Consider the following 21,033-nt stretch of genomic DNA (forward strand, 5'->3'; position numbering starts at 1 on the left):
GATCCCCACCATAGCACAGACTCCCCCCCGTGTGTCACAGATCCCCACCATAGCACAGATCCCCACCATAGCACAGAGTCCCCCACATCACAGATCCCCACCATAGCACAGAGTCCCCCACATCACAGATCCCCACCATAGCACAGAGTCCCCCACATCACAGATCCCCACCATAGCACAGATCCCCACCATAGCACAGAGTCCCCCACATCACAGATCCCCACCATAGCACAGAGTCCCCCACATCAGTCCCCCACATCAGTCCCCCACCATAGCACAGAGTCCCCCACATCAGTCCCCCACCATAGCACAGAGTCCCCCACATCAGTCCCCCACCATAGCACAGAGTCCCCCACATCACAGATCCCCACCATAGCACAGAGTCCCCCACCATAGCACAGAGTCCCCCACCATAGCACAGAGTCCCCCACATCACAGGTCCCCACCATAGCACAGAGTCCCCCACATCACAGATCCCCACCGTAGCACAGAGTCCCCCACATCACAGATCCCCACCATAGCACAGAGTCCCCCACATCACAGATCCCCACCATAGCACAGAGTCCCCCACATCACAGATCCCCACCATAGCACAGAGTCCCCCACATCAGTCCCCCACCATAGCACAGAGTCCCCCACATCACAGATCCCCACCATAGCACAGAGTCCCCCACATCACAGATCCCCACCATAGCACAGAGTCCCCCACATCACAGATCCCCACCATAGCACAGAGTCCCCCACATCAGTCCCCCACCATAGCACAGAGTCCCCCACATCAGTCCCCCACCATAGCACAGAGTCCCCCACATCAGTCCCCCACCATAGCACAGAGTCCCCCACATCACAGATCCCCACCATAGCACAGACTCCCCCCCGTGTGTCACAGATCCCCACCATAGCACAGACTCCCCCCGTGTGTCACAGATCCCCACCATAGCACAGATCCCCACCATAGCACAGAGTCCCCCACATCACAGATCCCCACCATAGCACAGAGTCCCCCACATCACAGATCCCCACCATAGCACAGAGTCCCCCACCATAGCACAGAGTCCCCCACATCACAGATCCCCACCATAGCACAGAGTCCCCCACATCACAGATCCCCACCATAGCACAGAGTCCCCCACATAGCACAGAGTCCCCCACATCACAGATCCCCACCATAGCACAGAGTCCCCCACATCAGTCCCCCACCATAGCACAGAGTCCCCCACCGTAGCACAGAGTCCCCCACATCACAGATCCCCACCATAGCACAGAGTCCCCCACATCACAGATCCCCACCATAGCACAGAGTCCCCCACATCACAGATCCCCACCATAGCACAGAGTCCCCCACATCAGTCCCCCACATCAGTCCCCCACCATAGCACAGAGTCCCCCACATCACAGATCCCCACCATAGCACAGACTCCCCCCGTGTGTCACAGATCCCCACCATAGCACAGACTCCCCCCCCCCCCCCCCCCCGTGTGTCACAGATCCCCACCATAGCACAGATCCCCACCATAGCACAGACTCCCCCCGCCGCCCCCTATAATATCACAGCACTCCCACTCAACACTTACCTGTATCACGCAGGACACGAGGCATGGTAGGTCCGGACGGAGGGTGGGACTTTGGAAGTGAGGGGCAGGTGATTGGTTCCTGGGACCGCTCTGATGCCTAGTAACCAATCACCTGCTTCTTGGCACAGATGGTCCTTTGCCCGGCCTGTCATGTTTCCCGTCCTGTGTGATGGAGGGAGCAGAGGGCAGGGGGAGTGCTGCAATTTTAAAGGGGCAGTCCGCGGGCCGGATAAAAAAGGCTGGAGGGCCGGATTCGGCCCGCGGGCAGTAGTTTGAGGACCCCTGCCATAGACACACTCCTAAACTTTGTGGACAAGAAGAGTTGAAGCTGTTATAGCTGCAAAGGGTGGGCCAAATGAGTTTTGAACCCAATACTAATACTGGGATGCCATTACAGTTCATGTGCATTTAAAGGCAGGCATCCCAATACTTAGACCAATATATTGTATATTGCTTGTGACACTGAGCATGGCTATGGACTTAGGGCTGGTTCACACCACAGAGATGCAGAGACCATGCTCGGGGATGCCTGGTGGGTAAGTGTTTAGCAGTTCTGTCTAGCAGTACCTGGGATGTTGGTTCAATTCCCCAACATGCTAATCCTTGTGTTGAAGTTTATATGTTATCCCTGTGTGGGTTTCTCACCACAATCCTTAGACATGCTGGCATTTTATTTGTCTCCTGTCGAAATAGGTTCTAATGTAAGAACGTTAATTTTGGACTTTATATTGGAAGCTCATTGCAGCCAGGGACTGATGTTAATGTTTATTAGCACTAATCATGCCCAGGGACTTGGACAATTCAAATTTTAGGGTTTACACTGCACGGGTACATATGCTTAGAAAACTGTTGCTTTGTTTATGTGGATGCAAATGGACTTTGATCTTTGTCCTGTAGTTGGAGATTTGATGCACATAGCCAAGGGCTAACAGAGTTGCGAACACTATTATGTGTTCCTGCCCATCAGGTGCAATCACTTTAGACATACATGAAGAGACAGATTGAAAGATACTGGTGGGCGTGTACTTCTATTGGGTGTGTCAGTGTGCTAACAATACAACCTCTCTTATATAAAGGCCTGCAGTAGGGGGTTCGTTTGGCCTGAGAAGGTCAGGTTTTTTGCTGTGATTTGTGGGGAAAAGGAATGCTATTGGGAGATTTGATGAAATTCTTGTGCATTTTTTCAATCAAAAGTGGGTTTATGTGGCCATGCTGTCAATGTTGTGTGTGTATTGTTCCTGTCTGATCATGCAAACATCGTTTGGAAGCATCTGCTGACCTACACTTTTTTTTTTTTTTTTTTTTTTTTATCTCGTTTAATCATGTACACCGAAATGCAGCTTCCAGCAGAACATGGTCACCAATGTATGTATGTGTGGCTTGTGGGCTGGTGGTGGGTGTTTTTGAATAAGTCTTTTGTAATATTATGTGGGAATGCTTTGTAAGAATGACTGTTAAGTATGTTTCTATAATCTTGCAGATAACAATGTGATGTGTTGCCCATTATACACAGAAATTAAAGCTGTGTCCACTCTAAGGTTTTGTCTAATTTTAGATTGTAAGCTCCTATGAGCAGGGCCCTTAAAATCCCATTGCTAAATGTAGCACCATATATCCTGTCCAAAATTTTTTGAAGCTAGTAAATGTAATTTTTTGTTTTTCTGCTGGTAAAATAAAAGTACATTATTGAGCCTTGTTGTGTTTTGTTTTGTTTTTTTCTTCTACTTTCTTCTCTTTAGTTTGTGGGTGGTGGTTTTGGGAAAGTGCAATATCTCTTATTTTATTTCAATATGTATTTGTGCACCAAAAAACTAATCTCTTTGCCCTGGTTCACATTGATGCTACTTGGAAATCGCACTACTTCACTTGAAGTAGCACGATTTCAAAGTAGCAGGGTCAGTGTGATTTTAGGTGCTACTTGATAGACATCCGTGTGGCTTCATACACAAATGTCTATTGAAGTCGCACCAGAAATCGGCAAAAGTAGTGCAGGAACTACTTTAGCAAATTGTTGCGGTGCCACAAAAAAAATGTTGTATCGATTGGAACAGTGTCATTGCTGCCAATAGTCATGCGATTTGATCTCTCAAATTGCATGACAAATTGCTCCAATGTAAACCTAGGCTTCTGCACACCTGCAAGTAAATGATAAAGGTAGAATCTTTATATATAATGGCTGTGGAGAATTGCAGGTAATGAATTCAGCTGGTGGATAGGCAGTGTTTGTGTCAGCTTTAGTTCACATTGGTGCGATTTGACATGTCAAAGCGGTGACAATTGCACTGTTTTAATTGGTGTGACTTTGGGGTGCAATTTGTATTGATATCAGTGCAGAAAACTGCACAGATGTCTCTGAAATTGCCCCTGCAGTCAGGACTGACATGTGGGAATGAAAGTGTGTGATTTCAGCTGAACGATTTCCTCCTGCTGCTAACCCAGGGACACCATTTCTTATCGAACGCCTTTAAATATCATAAGTAGAAATACAAATTTGCATATCTGAAAATAAACAAAAATAATAAAATTCTAATAGTGGTTGCGATCAAATATTTGTAGCAGCGATTAAAAGAGTGTAGTTTCGCCTTCTGACCCAGAAATAAGTCATTGTAATCACCTAGAAGTCCCTGTGCTGGTCAAGATCTCCATCTAGGTGGACATGGCGAGATCCATCTTTAGCAAAGAGGAGGTGTGGCTCATTTTCCGGATAAGGGTATGATATGTACTTGTGCTTAATCAATGTGGGGGTGGGGTTCATTGATTTGTTTGGCATCCCCACACATTTGCTTCTGGCCCATGTGCACATATCACTTCCTGCATTTGTTCTGCTGATGTAAATGCAAGTGTAAATGAGAGCTCCTTTCTATTAAAATATATATGACTTGTTTCACAGTTGGGCGACTTTGGACTTCCGAGTTGCTTGACAAGTTGTACCCCATGATTCTTAATGAGAACTAGGGATGGGCCGAACATCCCCCCTGTTCGGTTCGCAGCAGAACATGCGAACACCATTAAAACCGTTTCCCGCCCGCCGTACTCCAAATGATGTCCTCGGCTTTGAGCGGGGATATCTGAGTGATGCCTGTAGCTACAGACATCATCCAGATATCGTCTTTTAGAGCCTGCGAATCTGCACACCATAAGAATGATCATAGTGGCTGTTCCACTGCTTGATCATTCTAACAGGAGGCGAGAGGGGACGTTCCCCCCCCCCCCCCCCCCTCCCGCCACGCCCCGGTGCTTGTACCGACTTACCGCTACGATCGGTGAGTCGGTCACAGGATCCGCCAGCCCCGGATGTTTAGCATAGAGATTTCTGGTGGACCAGATGGTCCCTGGAATCTCTATGATCGTTCGGAGGCCGGGCGTGATGTTATGACGTCACGCCCGGCCTCTGTATTAAAAAAAAAAACGGCGCCGCTTCAGCTGGGAAGCGGAGATCGTGGTGTTTTTTTTTTTTTTTTTTTTTTTTTTTTTTTTTTTCAGGCTTCTAAGCCTAGAGGTGAGATGTGGGGTCTTATTTACCCCACATCTCACTGTAAAGAGCACCTGTCATGCTTATTCCTATTACAAGGGATGTTTACATTCCTTGTAATAGAAACAAAAGTGATCAAAAACATTTTTTTTGGAAAGCTAAAATAAAAAAAGTAAAATTAACAATAAAAAAAAAAAACTTTTAAAGTGCCCCTGTCCCTGTGAGCTCGCATGCAGAAGCGAACGCATACATAAGTCCCGCCCACATATGAAAATGTTGTTCAAACCACACATGTGAGGTGTCGCCGCGAACGTTAGAGCGAGAGCAATAATTTTGGTCCTGGACCTCCTCTATAACTCAAAACCTGTAACCAGTAAAAAATTTTAAAGCGTCGCCTAAGGGGATTTTCAAATAGCGAAGTTTGGCGCCATTCCACGAGCGTGTGCAATTTTGAAGCGTGACATGTTGGGTATCTATTTACTTGGCGTAACTTCATCTTTCACATTATGCAAAAACATTGGGCTAACTTTCTTGTTTTTTTTTTAAAGCCCAAAACTGTTTTTTTTCCCAAAAAAACGCATTCGAAAAATTGCTGCGCAAATACCGTGCTATATAAAAAGTTGCAATGACCGCCATTGTATTCTCTAGGGTCTCTGCTAAATTTGGGGGTTCTATGTAATTTTCTAGCCAAAAAATTATGATTTTTACATGTAAGAGAGAAATGTCAGAATTGGCCTGGTAGGCAAGTGGTTAAAGTCTATGGGACACGAACATGAGTAATCAAAAGTGCTAATTTTAAAGGCTTATATGCATGGTATTGTCATAAAAAGTGTTTAGGGACCTGGGTCCTGCCCCAGAGGACATGTATCAATGCAAAAAAGTTTTAAAAATGGCTGTTTTTTCGGGAGCAGTGATTTTAATAATGCTTAAAGTGAAACAATAAAAGTATAATGTTCCTTTAAATTTCGTACCTGGGGGGTGTCTATAGTATGCCTGTAAAGGGGCGCATGTTTCCCGTGTTTAGTACAGTCTGACAGCAAAATGACATTTCAAAGGAAATGCCTGCGCAGTAGAGGGGGGTCCTTATCCGCCGAGAGGAACTTTCTCGGCAGAGCACCAGCCCGACAATACACATAAAAGTTCATTGATAAAAACGGTATGGGAATTCCCCACAGGGGAACCCCAAACCAAAATTTTTTAAAAAATGACGTGGGGGTCCCCCTAAATTCCATACCAGGCCCTTCAGGTCTGGTATGGATATTAAGGAGAGCCCCGGCCAAAATTAAAAAAAAAAAATTGGCGTGGGGTCCCCCTCAAAATCCATACCAGACCCTTCAGGTCTGGTATGGATTTTAAGGGGAACCCCACGCCAAAATTTAAAAAAAAAATGGCGTGGGGTACCCCCAAAAATCCATACCATACCCTTATCTGAGCACGCAACCTGGCAGGCCGCAGGAAAAGAGGGGGGGACGAGAGAGCGCCCCCCCCTCCTGAACCGTACCAGGCCACATGCCCTCAACATTGGGAGGGTGCTTTGGGGGTAGCCCCCAAAGCACCTTGTCCCCATTTTGATGAGGACAAGGGCCTCATCCCCACAACCCTGGCCCGGTGGTTGTAGGGGTCTGCGGGCAGGGGGCTTATCGGAATCTGGAAGCCCCCTTTAACAAGGGGGCCCCCAGATCCCGGCCCTCCCCCCTGTGTGAAATGGTAAGGGGATACAAAATTACCCCCACCATTTCACCAAAAAAATGTCAAAAATGTTAAAAATGACAAGAGACAGTTTTTGACAATTCCTTTATTTAAATGCTTCTTCTTTCTTCTATTTACTATCTTCTTTCTTCTATCTTCCTTCGGTTTCTTCCTCCATCTTCTTGTTCTTCATCCAGTCTTCTTGTCCGGCATCTTCCTCAGCGGCGCCATCTTCACTTCATCTTCTTTCCTCGGGCCACTCCGCATCCACGATTGGATGGGAGGCTCCCGCTGTGTGACGCTTCTCCTCTTCTGACAGTTCTTAAATAACAGAGGGCGGGTGACCCCGCCCCCCTCTGACGCAGGGCGGGTGACCCCGCCCCCCTCTGACGCACGGGGACTTCCCTGTGGCATTCCCTGTGACATCAGAGGGGGGCGGGGTCACCCGCCCTGCGTCAGAGGGGGCGGGGTCACCCGCCCTCTGTTATTTAAGAACTGTCAGAAGAGGAGAAGCGTCACACAGCGGGAGCCTCCCATCCAATCGTGGATGCAGAGCGGCCCGAGGAAAGAAGATGAAGTGAAGACGGCGCAGCTGAGGAAGATGCCGGACGAGAAGACCGGATGAAGAACCAGAAGAACAAGAAGAACTAGAAGAACAAGAACCAGAAGAAGAAGAAGAAGATGGAGGAAGAAACCGAAGGAAGATAGATGAAAGAAGATAGAAAATAGAAGAAAGAAGAAGCATTTAAATAAAAGAATTGTCAAAAACTGTCTCTTGTCATTTTTAACATTTTTGACATTTTTTTGGTGAAATGGTAGGGGTACTTTTGTATCCCCTTACCATTTCAAACAGGGGGGAGGGCCGGGATCTGGGGGTCCCCTTGTTAAAGGGGGCTTCCAGATTCCGATAAGCCCCCTGCCCGCAGACCCCCACAACCACCGGGCCAGGGTTGTGGGGATGAGGCCCTTGTCCTCATCAACATGGGGACAAGGTGCTTTGGGGGGCTACCCCCAAAGCACCCTCCCAATGTTGAGGGCATGTGGCCTGGTACGGTTCAGGAGGGGGGGGCGCTCTCTCGTCCCCCCCTCTTTTCCTGCGGCCTGCCAGGTTGCGTGCTCGGATAAGGGTCTGGTATGGATTTTTGGGGGTACCCCACGCCATTTTTTTTTTAATTTTGGCGCGGGGTTCCCCTTAAAATCCATACCAGACCTGAAGGGTCTGGTATAGATTTTGAGGGGGACCCCACGCCAATTTTTTTTTTTAATTTTGGCCGGGGTTCCCCTTAATATCCATACCAGACCTGAAGGGCCTGGTATGGAATTTAGGGGGACCCCCACGTCATTTTTTTTTTAAATTTTGGTTCGGGGTTCCCCTTTGGGGAATTCCCATGCAGTTTTTATCAATGAACTTTTATGTGTATTGTCGAGCCAGTTCCACCACCTCTGGCTCAGACCCTTTGGTGCCTGCTCACCACAATCACTTGTAAACACAGAAGTCTGGTTTCTGTGTTTACAAGTGACAGCTCTGCACTCTGTGTGTAACCCCCATGAACTCTGCACTCTGTATGTAATGCAATCCTGATATTTAATGCCCCTTTAAGACACTTCTACTGTTTGTAAAATATGACCACACCCACTATTTGATGGGGTTTTGGGGGGGGGGGGGTTGTGGTTGAGTTCCAGCACCTATTGTTTGAGAAAAAAAGCCCTGGTAAAACCCAAAACATAAGGGCTGCGCTATCCTCTCCCCACATTGCTTTTATTATTGTGATCACTTTTTATGTACTTTTTGGTTTTAAATAAACCTATATTTTTTGATCTACACTATTGGAGCCCCCCTCTCTTCTTTTATATATCTATGCTTTGAGGAGAGTGGCAGTGGTGTGCTTCCCCAGACACATTGTTCCTCCAGTCTTGCTGAGTTCCATGAGGTCCTTTTGGTGACATCTGTGGATATCCCAGACTTCCATTTCCATCAGAGGGAGCCACCAATTCAATTACCTAAGCCTATCTGAACCAATGTCGCTGACATCCGGGTCCACCCTATCCGGTAAGAGTACCTCATCTTATTTCATCTATTGGATTCACCACTGTTGAAGTCTTATAAGGTCGTTTTAACGATAAGAATAAGAAGATTGACACTTCATTGTCACGCTTTGCCTTTGGACTTTGTTGAATTATTTATTCCATTTTTTGGACTTTTTACTTGGTGATTGACTGTCACATTTTTGTTTTTTTTCCCATATGTTTTGGGTTTTACTGATTACCTTTTTTCTTGCACTGCACCACAGAGCATATAGTATGTTAGCGCTACATTTTTTTTGCACAATGGGCTCAACATGCCTCTCAGCAAATTCCTTGGGGTGTCTACTTTCCAAAAAGGGGTCATTTGGAGGGGTTTTGTACTGCCCTGCCATTTTAGTATCTCAAGAAATGAGATAGGCAGTCATAAACTAAAAGCTACCTAAATTCCAGTAAATGTACCAAAGCTTGTAGACGCTATAACTTTTGCACAAACCAATAAATATACACTTATTGGATTTTTTTTTACCCAAGACATGTGGCTGAATACATTTTGGCCTAAATGTATGACTAAAATTGAGTTTATTGGATTTTTTGTGAATAACGAAAAGTAGAAAGTATAATTTTTTTTCAAAATTTTCAGTCTTTTTTCATTTATATCGCAAAAAATAAAATTCCCAGTGGTTATCAAATACCACCAAAAGAAAGCTCTATTTGTGGGAAAAAAGGGTGCAAATTTTGTTTGGGTAGAGCATTGCATGACCGTGCAATTACCAGTTAAAGCAACCCAGTGCCAAATTTTTAAAAGTGCTCTGGTCATTAAGGGGGTAAATCCTTCCGGGGTTGAAGTGGTTATAGTAGTTCAGCAGCCTCCTGAATAGTAATATGGCAGAGCCTCCCATGTAAGGATACATGTAAGAAAAGCTCCTTACCGTCAATTATAATTTTCCTTGATTTTGGTAGGCAAGCAGCTCATGCAGAGTTCAATAGCAGAAGCATCCCACTAATCATCATGTTAACACCCTACATTATACCCTCCCTACATGTTTGCTATAGATGACCCATCACTTGTGTGATACATGAGGGAAAATCTGGGCAGCTTTTGGTACCTTCTGAGAAAATCTTGTCTGCTTGGCCATGGCGGTTTACGTCACAGAAATATGTTCTTCAGCAATGTGCCAGTTTTCCCTCATGTGTGGACATTCTGTCTATCACTGGGCCAATATTAACAATACTACTAATATTAACAGTACCACCATTACTAACAACACTACCAATACTACTAATGCTAAAAAAACCACCTATAATACTACCAATCCAACCAATACTACCAAAACTGGCAACATGACCAGTACTACTAATGTTATCAATTCTACTAATACTATCATTACCAATAATACCACCAATATGGCCAGTTTTACTAATACTGCCAATACTAATAATTATACTAATACTATCAAGGCTACTAATAATATGCTAATCATACATTATGGTGCTTCTGTGTGCAAACTGGAATCAAATAGGATGGTATAAATGACCTATAACTATAAGGCCATAGTGAGGTACTGTGGGTTGATGGAAGATGGACTGACCTTTCACCGGCTGGTAGATGAGTTCATTACGCACCATGTGGATGGTGATTAGTGCCATAACTAATGACACGAAGGGGATGAGGAATCCGAGATTCTTTGCCACCGACTGCTGGATATAAGAAATCCCCAGAAACACAACCAGGCAGTTCACATTCACCAACCAGTAAAACCTGCCAGAAACAAGGGTATTATTATTAATATTATATCTACTGACATCATTGTTATAGTCACTAACATCACCATGATTATGATTGTCAAAATAATTTTTACAACTATAGCTGATCTTAGCAGTCATTTCCATACTGAAACAAACATTTCAAACAAAATTTTTCCAGTGTATGGTCAGCTTAAAGTGGTCGTAAACCTCAGATATGAAAAAATGAATAAAGCACATCCCTCTATAATGCGTAGTAGTCTGAATCCAAAGGACCAAGGGTGGACAACTCTCTGATCTTGCCTCTCTCGTCTGCTATCTGCATGAGTCACTTCAGACAGTTTTTCCTGAAACAAGAGCCTCGAGGGCTATGGCCAGCCCCACTTCAGCACACAAGCAGGTGATTCATAGCCTTAGCTCTGTGTATTTTAATATGAGCCTGTAAGACTGTGTAGAGGTGGGTGTTTCCCTTCCCTTCAATCAAATATCAGGGAACTCTGTGTTCTAGCTCTGAGTCATGTGAAATCAGATCCCCACCCCCTGCTGCCAGAGCTGAGAAAAATGTTTTGTTTTGTATGTTTTTTGAGTGATCTACAGATGAAATGGCTGCAGATAAACAGGTACAACTTATGTAGGGGGATTTGTTTAATTTCTGTGTATCATCTAAGGCTAGTCACTTCACTAAGCATTAGCAAAGGTTTACAACCACTTTAGCTATGATGCCTGTTAGACGGCTCAATCATATGCTTACACGCAGCACACCAGTTGTAACAGAAAAGTGGTGGTGAAACTATGAAATGTCTGTCTGACTGCGAAAATGAAATTTCAGTTAGGATTTAAATGTTACCATACAGAAAAGGCTCAATTCTCAAAACTTTAACAAAAGCATAGGGCTCTCTAACTTAGTCATCTATACCGCCCCTGCCCTGGCTAAATTTAGTGTATAGCTCTGTTGTAGGCAGCTAAGCTGCAATTTACTTTTTAGGTCTGATCAGGTTTATCCCTAAATCTTGTGGCTGATTGATTCTGCCATTCACTGGAATATGAATAGTTAACTGACCTTAGACAATGCCTGGGAGGCTCATCCAGAATAAGTAACTAGGGAGAAGATTAATGTTTGGGAGAATCTGATCCGTTCTCTTTTCTCCTAGGGCTTTCCCCTGGGAGGGGAAGCGTATGTGCTGTGTTGCAGCACATACGCTGGAACACAGCACATACAGCGGCAGGTGGTGTTTTTGAAGCACCTGATTAGAGCCATAGGCTCTAATAGGCGTCAAAAAAGGTTCACCCAGCTGTGTTAGAAAAGCGAATTAATATTTTCTTTCCTAACACTGAACTGCCTCTCCGCCAATTAGGTGCTCGGGTCTGTTACCCGTCACTTGATTGGCTGAAATGACAGGCGCTGTGATTTTGACGCCTATCAGGCGTTCAATCATAGGCGAGGACGGGATGAGAATACGGGAGAAGACATCGAGGACATGGAGGAGCATGGAGGACACTGCTCGCCGCCTTCCGCCATCACCCGCCGCTCCACAAGACAGGGTAAGTGCCGGCAGATGGCAAGCGGGCTGCGAGGGGCACAGTGGCAGCATTCGATGGGCACAGTGGCTGCATTCGATGGGCACAGTGGCAGCATTTGATGGCACAGTGGGAGCATTCGATGGGCACAGTGGCAGCATTCGATGGGCACAGTGGCAGCATTTGATGGCACAGTAGGAGCATTTGATGGGCACAGTGGCAGCATTTGATGGGCACAGTGGGAGCATTTGATGGCACAGTGGCAGTGATTGATGGCACAGTGGCAGCATTTGATGGGCACAGTAGCTGCGTTTGATGGACACAGTGGCTGCGTTTGATGGGCACAGTGGCAGCATTTGATGGGCACAGTGGGAGCATTTGATGGCACAGTGGCAGTGATTGATGGCACAGTGGCAGCATTTGATGGGCACAGTAGCTGAGTTTGATGGACACAGTGGCTGCGTTTGATGGGCACAGTGGCAGCAATTGATGGGTACAGTGGCTGCGTTTGATGGCACAGTGGTTGCGTTTGATGGGCACAGTGAGGCTGCAATTGATGGAGTGACCATGCGTACGCAAGACAAGTTTGAGCCAACATCCATCGGAAAAAAAACATGGATTTTGTTGTCAGAAAATACTATCGTGTGTACAGGGCATTAGGGTTTCAGATTTGATGGCTGTCCCCTCTTTCTTCAGCATTGATTTTGAAGCTGCTACTGAAGGGCCAAATACAGTTTGAACAAGGGTTTTTTCGGGGAAGATGTACTCTAAGATTTTGTGCCTTGAGTATTCTGCACTCTCAATCCCTGCATTTGTTCAAGATCTGCAATAAATCTTCAAAAGACACCCCTAGACTGAGCCCAAATGTGTCAGTGTGTTTCTGGAACTGAACACAAGGCAGGTAACATCTCTGAACAGGTAAAGGAGACCCAGTTATTTCCAGCAACCCCTGCAGGGGTTAGAGCTACACATATGCCTGTAATTTGTAAGTCTCATTGGCAAAAAATAACTGCTACTTTTTGGAAAATAAGTGTAGCACCCCCCTGACACCCCAAAGGCATTATAGCACCTCCAGCATTAGAGAAGGGCTAGCATTTTACCTCAGGGCTGAGTCCATGGCTAAAATGGGGGGAAGGAGAAAGGATATTGGGTGCCAGTCAGTTTTGTCTTTTTAAAGTTTTATTGCAGTACAGTAAAGTACAGAGGTGAGGGTTAGGGATCCCAGATACCGTAGCAGACCACTTACAGACTTCCCAGATCCAAATCACCAGATCAGGCAACACTGTAAGCAGGCTCCCAAATTTCAGTGCGTCCTCCAAGTGAGTCATCAGGCCCTTCTTAGAGACCAGCCTTCTTCCTGGCTCTGGCCAGCAAGGGGCCTCCCACTTGGCACAGCTTCCTCCAGACCATGCAGGCCAGCTTTAGGATCAGTTCAGCAGATATTAGGCCCAACCAGTCTATTGGGCCTAACAGCAGAGCTCCATCCACTAGCACGTCCAAGGCCTCAGCCCAGGGAAAGAGAGCGAGCACATGGCCTGTCCCACATATTTATCTCCCCCAGCATGCACCAGTGGCATAAACCTCTTACTGGATTGGCTGAAGAAATAATAAATATTCAAAACTTAGTTTTGTTTGTGATATCTCTTATTATGACCAGTGATACCAGTAACATCTAGTGGTGATAGTGAGAAATCACAAGCTAACTTAAAGTGTTACTAAACCCACAACAGTAAAATCTGTCTGTATATGCAGAATAGCATGCTTGTTATACTCACTGTGGAACTTAAGGGATTAATATTCTGTATTGTGTAAAAAGGCTCTTTGATCCTGTAAGGACATATCCTCCCCCTCCTGCAGGGTCACTCATGGCAAGGCCAGATAATCACACAGTGAGGGTAGTACTGCTGCAGATGCCTAGTTTGGTCTCTATTGCTGGAGAGAACATTTCCTTGTTTAAGCTGAGCTTTTCAGGTCACATAGTATGACATCACACATTTGGGCGTGTATAAAGATCCTAAATGACAGCCCACTCCCTCCCTCCTCCTCTATGCCCAGTAACTAAAAAGAACACAGTGGGTGGGATGTCACATCTTTATTCATGGATGTTCCGCCTCCCATAACAGCATGAGGAGGACACAGGCTGTAGTGGAAATATCCTCCTACCTGAACACTGTGGTATACAGATCAGCCAAAAGGGTATATTGTGGCAGTATTTGAAGGTAAAAAGAAGATTTATAGGCTGTGAGTGGGGGGGGGGGGGGGGGGTGTGAACTATTTCCATATTACTGGGTTTAGTAACACTTTAAGGTTAGGGTAAAACTAGTTGAAAAACTATACAATCAGTCCAAACTAACTACAGCCCAGCCAAAAACTAAATTGACATAGTAACCCCTGTTTAGGACAAGGTGTCCTCCTTATTTGTTAGCTTTGTGAATTGAGCCCAATGTATGATATAGTATACTATACAGAGGAGAGACCAGCTCATTGTGTATCATACCATAAAGAGGAGAGACTGGCATGTTGTATGTCACACCACATAGGGGAGAAACCAGCACATTGTATATCACACCATACAGAGGTAGACTGGCACATTATATATGTAACAAGCATTTTTGTCATGAAGCAATGAAAGACTTTTGGTCATGCAATTTCTCCTTTTGGACACAAGATGGCGATAGGGAGATGTTGACTTGTTCTTCCAAAAAAACCTGAGAGACAGAGAGGACACTGGGGAAAAAAAGGGGAGGTTCAGGAAGAGTGGAGGAGGCTGAGGTAATTTCAGAGGAAGAGAGAGAGAGAGTCTAGGAGCCCAGAAAATAAAAAAAAGGTCCCTGACAGGGCAGCGCAGAGACAGAGTGAAGTGAGAACAACTGTGCCCAAGATTGTCAGTCACAGAAAGAAAGAGCCTGAGTCGGTAGAAACCTCCAGCTATTTGGGGGATCTCCTGAGTCTGCAGCGAGTTATTGGAGCCATTGTGGTGAGAGGACAAGGCGTGGGGTGTCATCTACAGAGTCCAGAGATGGAGGGAGGCCATGCCATTGGAAGCTACTACAGTGTGGAAAAGCAGTTCTGGGACCGGAAAACGTGCTGCCTACCAGAGTCACCCTAAGCAACCTAAGAGAGTGGATGCCTGATTGGAGGGGCAACTAATAGTGTTACCAGGACTGGTGAACGGGCCTCGCAGCCAAAACTTGCTACGACTGCTAGGGAGCCCATAGCTCTAATACTGCCTGCAGGCCTTACTGACGGCCACAATGTGCGCCAAGGCGCTTCAACGAAGCGTAGGACTAAGGACTGCCTCTAGTTGTAACTACCTTGAAGCTCTATCTGATGACCAGTTAAGGCGGTGTCCTGCCCCTGTCTATTCGTGCACTCAGAACTAGTATAGAGCTGCTATGATTCCGAATGCATTTAGAGTTATTATATATTGCTTTTAGCTAATGATATAAAAGTGTACTGTTGTTTTTTTCTCCTTTCCAATTTTCTACTTGGATATAGTTCTTTTACCCTGTTTAGCAGCCTGTGTCTGAATTTGCCTGATCTGTTGTTTGTTTTGTTGAAATTGCCATTTATGCTAATCTGCATTAATAGATTAAGCAAGGTATCCCTAACCTGGTGTGTGTGTTTTTTTCTACTGGCAATACCCCACAGCTAGGTGAAGGGTATTTTACATTTATGGTGTTACTTGTGCTTGCAGAACGTGTGTCAGAGGAGCTGACAGCTGAGATTGTTCTTGGAGTTGAGACGTGGAATAGAAACCCAAAATTACCAAGCAGCTCCTTCGGGGGTAGCGCTACATATATTACACCATATGTAGGAGAGATCAGCACATTGCATATCACACCATACAGAGGAGAGATGGTCACACTTTATATCACATATAGACGGTTGTATATCACACCATACAGAAGAAAGACTAGCTCATTGTATATACAGTGGAGAGACCAGCACATAGTATAAAACACCATGCAGAGGAGAGACTACTGAATATACTGTAGAGCAGAGTTTATTGCTTATCACTGACCAGTTAAAGAATGACATCATTTCCTTCTGTCTGTAGCCTTGCAGGCCGTAGGCGCTGAACGGGCAGACAATGGAGCGAATTCCTCCAGCTCCAATTGCTGCCATTATTAATCCGGCATAGAATAGCAGTGACTGGTGTTTCTTGGCCAAGGTGTGGGCAATATGATGCTTGTCTATGTAAAAATCTTCAAAAGGAAATGCAACTACAGGCAGCATGACGTTTCCTGTGGAGAGAAGACATGAAATGACCTGGAGGCCGCAAGTGGCTGTGCAAATCACACTAAAAAGGAAGAAATCAATTTGTTTTTAGGTCAATTCAAACCAAAATCATTTCATTTTCTACGGTTCTTGACAATTGGAACCTCACACTGACTTCTAGTATCTCTTGAGACCTTTTGTGGATCTCAGCACACTCAACACTGGAATTTTCAGCTCTGTCCAACTGTTGGAGCCATCACAAAACCAAATTATTATTTATAGAGGAATCCTGCTGTGAGAGAGTGAAACCTTCTTATGTGCTGGAGGAGGGAAGACACAACTATATTCAAGGAAATCTCATCATTGTGGGAGGGGCAGAGACACCAACTACTGTGAGGAAGTGTCACCAATGTGGGTGCAGGGAAGACATAACTGTCTGCAGGGAAATCTTATCACCGAGGGAGGGGCAGGATACAAACTTCTGTGGAGAAAATCTCACCATTGTGGGAGGGGAAGAGACACAAACTACTGCAAGAAATCTTACCATTGTGGGAAAGGCAAGGACACAAACGACTTCAGGGAAATTTCAGCATTGCTGGAGGGATGGGAATTAAAACCATTGACGGAAAAATTCACCATTGTGGGAGAGACAGATACACAAACTGCTTTGGGAAATCTAATCATTGTGGATGGGGCACATGCTCTCATGGGGTCATTTCACCACTGGAGTGTGTGACAGATATACAAAACCAAGGAGTGATTCAGCCTACCACTGCCTACTTTAAACTGAATTTTTTTTATCTTCTATCACCTGTGATGAGGCATCTATGCTGAGGAAGAGTGTCCTTTCATGAAGTATGTCCCTTTGTGGAGGTGTGTTCTATGAGGAGGCCTGCCCAGGAGGAGGTGTGCTCTGTGAGAGGTCTGTCCACTAAAGAGAGTTTTCATCAAGAGCTGACAGACATAACTAGCAGGTTTGCTATTGCATAAAATAACCGACAATGCGTCTCTGTAACTGTGAACTTCTACTGTTCAAAGATGAAATGTTGTAGCCATAGATAGCAGTAGGAAAGAAAAAATCCAAGTGATACCTTTCATTGCCTGACTGATTTTTGTTGCCTACAAAAGGGAGCACCTACATTTTCACATTCTTACCTTTCGTTGGTGAATAGGTGTAAAGACATGGTAAAATATGCAGAGTGGATATGGCAGTGTGGTAGATTATGAAGACTGTGCCAAGGATGAAGGCTGCGATGTTGCAGGAAAGTCACCCATAGTGGTGGAGGCATTGCAACTTATTTACCCCACCTGACATTAGGTGCATTTTCCACTCTTAAATGATAAGTCCACCTTTTGCAGCATGTTACACGTTACACCCATATTTAGGGTGTAATGTGTACCATGCTCCATCTAGCCTTGCCCTATCACCCCTCCACCCCCAACCTTGGACCCACTTTCCCTATGGCAGTGGGTGGGAGATTCTCACATTTTGAAAACAGCATGGCTGTGCAGGGCTTTGCTCAAACGAATGTGTCATTCATTTACAGAAATCTGTAAATGAGAAACAATAATTCCCATCTGCCACCACGGCAGATGGCTTGTAGTTCTCCATGGACCACGAGTGTGCTGATCAGTAGGCTCCTAGTCCATTCACACTGCCTACACCTCTGTAATACAAAGTCCGTACAGAGGTAAAGCAACCGAGTTGCAGGCAGTCTGTGCAGGAGCCTGACATTGAACCTGCGATTGTAGTTGCAATACTCTGCAAGCTCCTCTGAAACTAAATAATAAATGCGCATTTTTTTCCTGCAAAAATATATGCATTTATTTCTTTTTTTTTTCAAAAAAGTGAACTTAACTGTTAAAATGCTTCGAAACTGGTCATGTTCTGATACTGAAGAGTGTTGGAAGAAAATCCTTCCTACTGCATTTCTTTGATGAGCTGCGCTTTTTCATTCAAGTTAATTCAACAGGGTCTCCACAACGCATATAACAAAAATGGGGGGACTTGTTAAGTTGTATGTAGGCGGGGAGTAGGACTGGGGTATCCAACCTGAGAGAAATTACACACACAATCCTTTGTGTTGTATTGTATCCTGTATATTTTATTTAGGTTAGCAAAGCTGAATGAAGACAGTTTCCATAGGCACTGGTATTCAAACGATCAGTGAAAAATGTAGCGCTAAAAATATAAAACAATAAACAATTCCTTTAAAGCAAAACAATACAAAACAATATTAATATCTCGAACGAGAGAAGTGAAGAATGTGAACTTTTTGATGACTCAACAATGTGATCTTGTAATCGAGCATTTTTTCTTTCAATATCCCTTCCAATGAGAGTTTTTGGCTTTCCAGTCTGGCTGCTTAACATCTGAGTTCCAGCCTCAAGGTTACCTGCACGATTCCCTGGATTCGTTCTTGGAGCTCTTTAGATTCCCTGGATCGTTTTGGAAATCTGCTGATCGGGCTATCCTCACTTGATTGACTCAGTCACTGACATTCAAGTCCACTATTTCCAGTAAGAGTGTATACCCCTTATCTTGGGTGGAGGACACACTACCCCTGATGCTCTACATGCCTTGCTGAGGCCTTTGTACCCCACTTCTGAGCAACAACTTTTCGTGGTGGACTCCATATATGTTTACCATAGGATTGTTTCACCTTTGGGACTTTCTCACCTGTGTTTCTACTCATTATATACATGTTCTGTTTTATATTCATTATATTTGAGTTTGATTTTTATCACAAAGATTTTATTATTTACACACAATACTTGATATATTGTTCAATGTTTATTGTTTTATATTTTTAGCGCTACATTTTTCACTGATCTTTTGCATGGAATTTATGTAGACATTCTTATGTATTAGCTGTTAATTTTTCTTCACTAATTGAGTTAGCGCAGTAATATTCCCTATTCACACTGGTATTCAAACAACAAAGCAGTGTATGTTGAAATAGTTTGCAATTTAATGATACTGTATTGCAAGGTAGCAGTATCACCAAGCCTAGACTGTTTTACTGAAGGATGGCTTCCAGTGGAGGGGCAGCGAACTGCAGGTTACTGAGATGGCACTCTATGCTACTGAGAGGGGATCCCCACTTTACTGGTCGGAATACCGGAATGTCTACAGTACAAAAGCCTTGTCCCTGCGCTGACCCTACTTGGACAAGAACTGTTTACTCTCTGTGGCAAGCAGGGTCTTTATCCCTCACTTACCACATGCTCCAGGCATGCCCTAATGACATGGGCGCCCTAATTTATTGAGTACAACACCAAGATGGCTGCCAGAGGTCACCAGAATTTGCAGCATTCAATCAGACAGCTACAATTTCTGTGATACTACAGAGTCCCTGAAGGAACAATTTCCATCTAAAGACTCCACTCCATCTATATAGTGTCACCTACTGGATGGAGGGAAACCTGCTCCTGCCTACAAGAATCTGATATGGTTTCATGTGTAGGTGATCCATCTGCCATTTCTCAGGCACAGTAACACCATGCATGAACAGTACTTTGATCCCTTTCTTTGCTCCATGACAGACATAAGGATCAGGTCACCAGAGTGGGAAATGGTGGCTTCCATTTGCACAGGGTTTTTATAACCGCCAAGAACATCAAAAGCAGCCCAAACAGTGCAAGTAATCAAATACAGTAGTTCAGAAACTTTGCCTCAGTTTAGGGCATGTTTTCTAGATATTCACTCAGGTAGACAGATCACACCGCTAAGAACTGATGACTCCTGTGCATTTTGGGAGTCAACTGGGGACCTACATTGCTGGGGACACTCACTTCACAGACCCTTCCTCCACACTCAACTGGTGAGAAGATCAGAACAGGACAGAATGCCAAATTGATGAACATTCTGTATTTTGCAGCACTCCTTAAAGTGTTTGTTAACCCACTCTGCTAACTTTATATAATCCTCTGTGTCTCGTTATGCTAGGTTCTCCTATCTTTGTGTTTTATAAAAAAAATGCTGTTTATACCTATTTTCAGAGCGCTGATCGACACTCACGTGACCCTGCGCCTCTCTGCTCTCCCTGTCTGACAGCTGCAGTGGGCGGGACCAAGATTCCCCCCGCTGACGTCAGTCGGGACAAGAGGAGGAGAGAGCCGGCCGGTCACGTGAGTGCCAAGCGGTGCTCTGAAAACAGGTATAAACGGCTTTTTTTATAAATCACAGAGACAGGAGCACCTAGCATAATGAGACACAGAGGATTATATAAGATTTTCAAAGTTATTCCAGCAGTAGGAAGGGGGGCACTGTCACTAGCTGACAGGCAGGGAGGGAAGGGGGAGAGAGGACAGAGGAGAGACAGGGGAGCTGCGGATGACAGAGACACGTAAACTGACCACGGTGTCAGGGCTCAGCAGCCATGATAAACCGTGGTCAGTTTACAGGGGGGAGGGCATAGTGAGGAAGGATCAGCCAAGTATTTCAGGTGATACAGGGGGCCAAATTACACAGCAGAAGCACTGTGCTGTATAACATGCTTTAAAGGAACAGGATCTTTTTTTTTTGGGGGGGTGGGGGTAACAAACGCTTTAATTCAACAGATTTATCACCAGGAAGCAACAGGTATTCTGCTAGACATAAGGAAGGGGCTATTATATCCACTGCACATGAGGGACAGAAGATTATATCACCCAAGTGGAGACACATTTCCTCTGGACAGGGAGAGAACATCTATTGCCTATATTTTAAATCCTCCAACATGACCCATTTTTAGGAGACCTGCTCTTATTAAGGCAATCTGATAAAAACTAACAGGTATTGAAGCAAAC

The 21,033-nt window shown here is 44.9% G+C and overlaps 1 protein-coding gene across 1 annotated transcript in view; it reads right to left on the reverse strand.

Moving 5' to 3' along the window:
• Positions 1-21,033, reverse strand: part of SLC15A5 (solute carrier family 15 member 5) — a 112,425-nt gene that overhangs the window by 90,759 nt on the left and 633 nt on the right. The window contains exons 2-3 of the mRNA XM_073621359.1: positions 16,046-16,268; positions 10,350-10,519 (exon numbers count right to left, since the gene is read on the reverse strand). Of these exons, the coding sequence (XP_073477460.1) occupies positions 10,350-10,519; positions 16,046-16,268 (393 nt within the window). The remainder of the gene's footprint in view (positions 1-10,349; positions 10,520-16,045; positions 16,269-21,033) is intronic.

This window comes from Aquarana catesbeiana, linkage group LG03, assembly GCF_042186555.1.
Source record: "Aquarana catesbeiana isolate 2022-GZ linkage group LG03, ASM4218655v1, whole genome shotgun sequence".
Classification (NCBI taxonomy): Eukaryota; Metazoa; Chordata; class Amphibia; order Anura; family Ranidae; genus Aquarana; species Aquarana catesbeiana.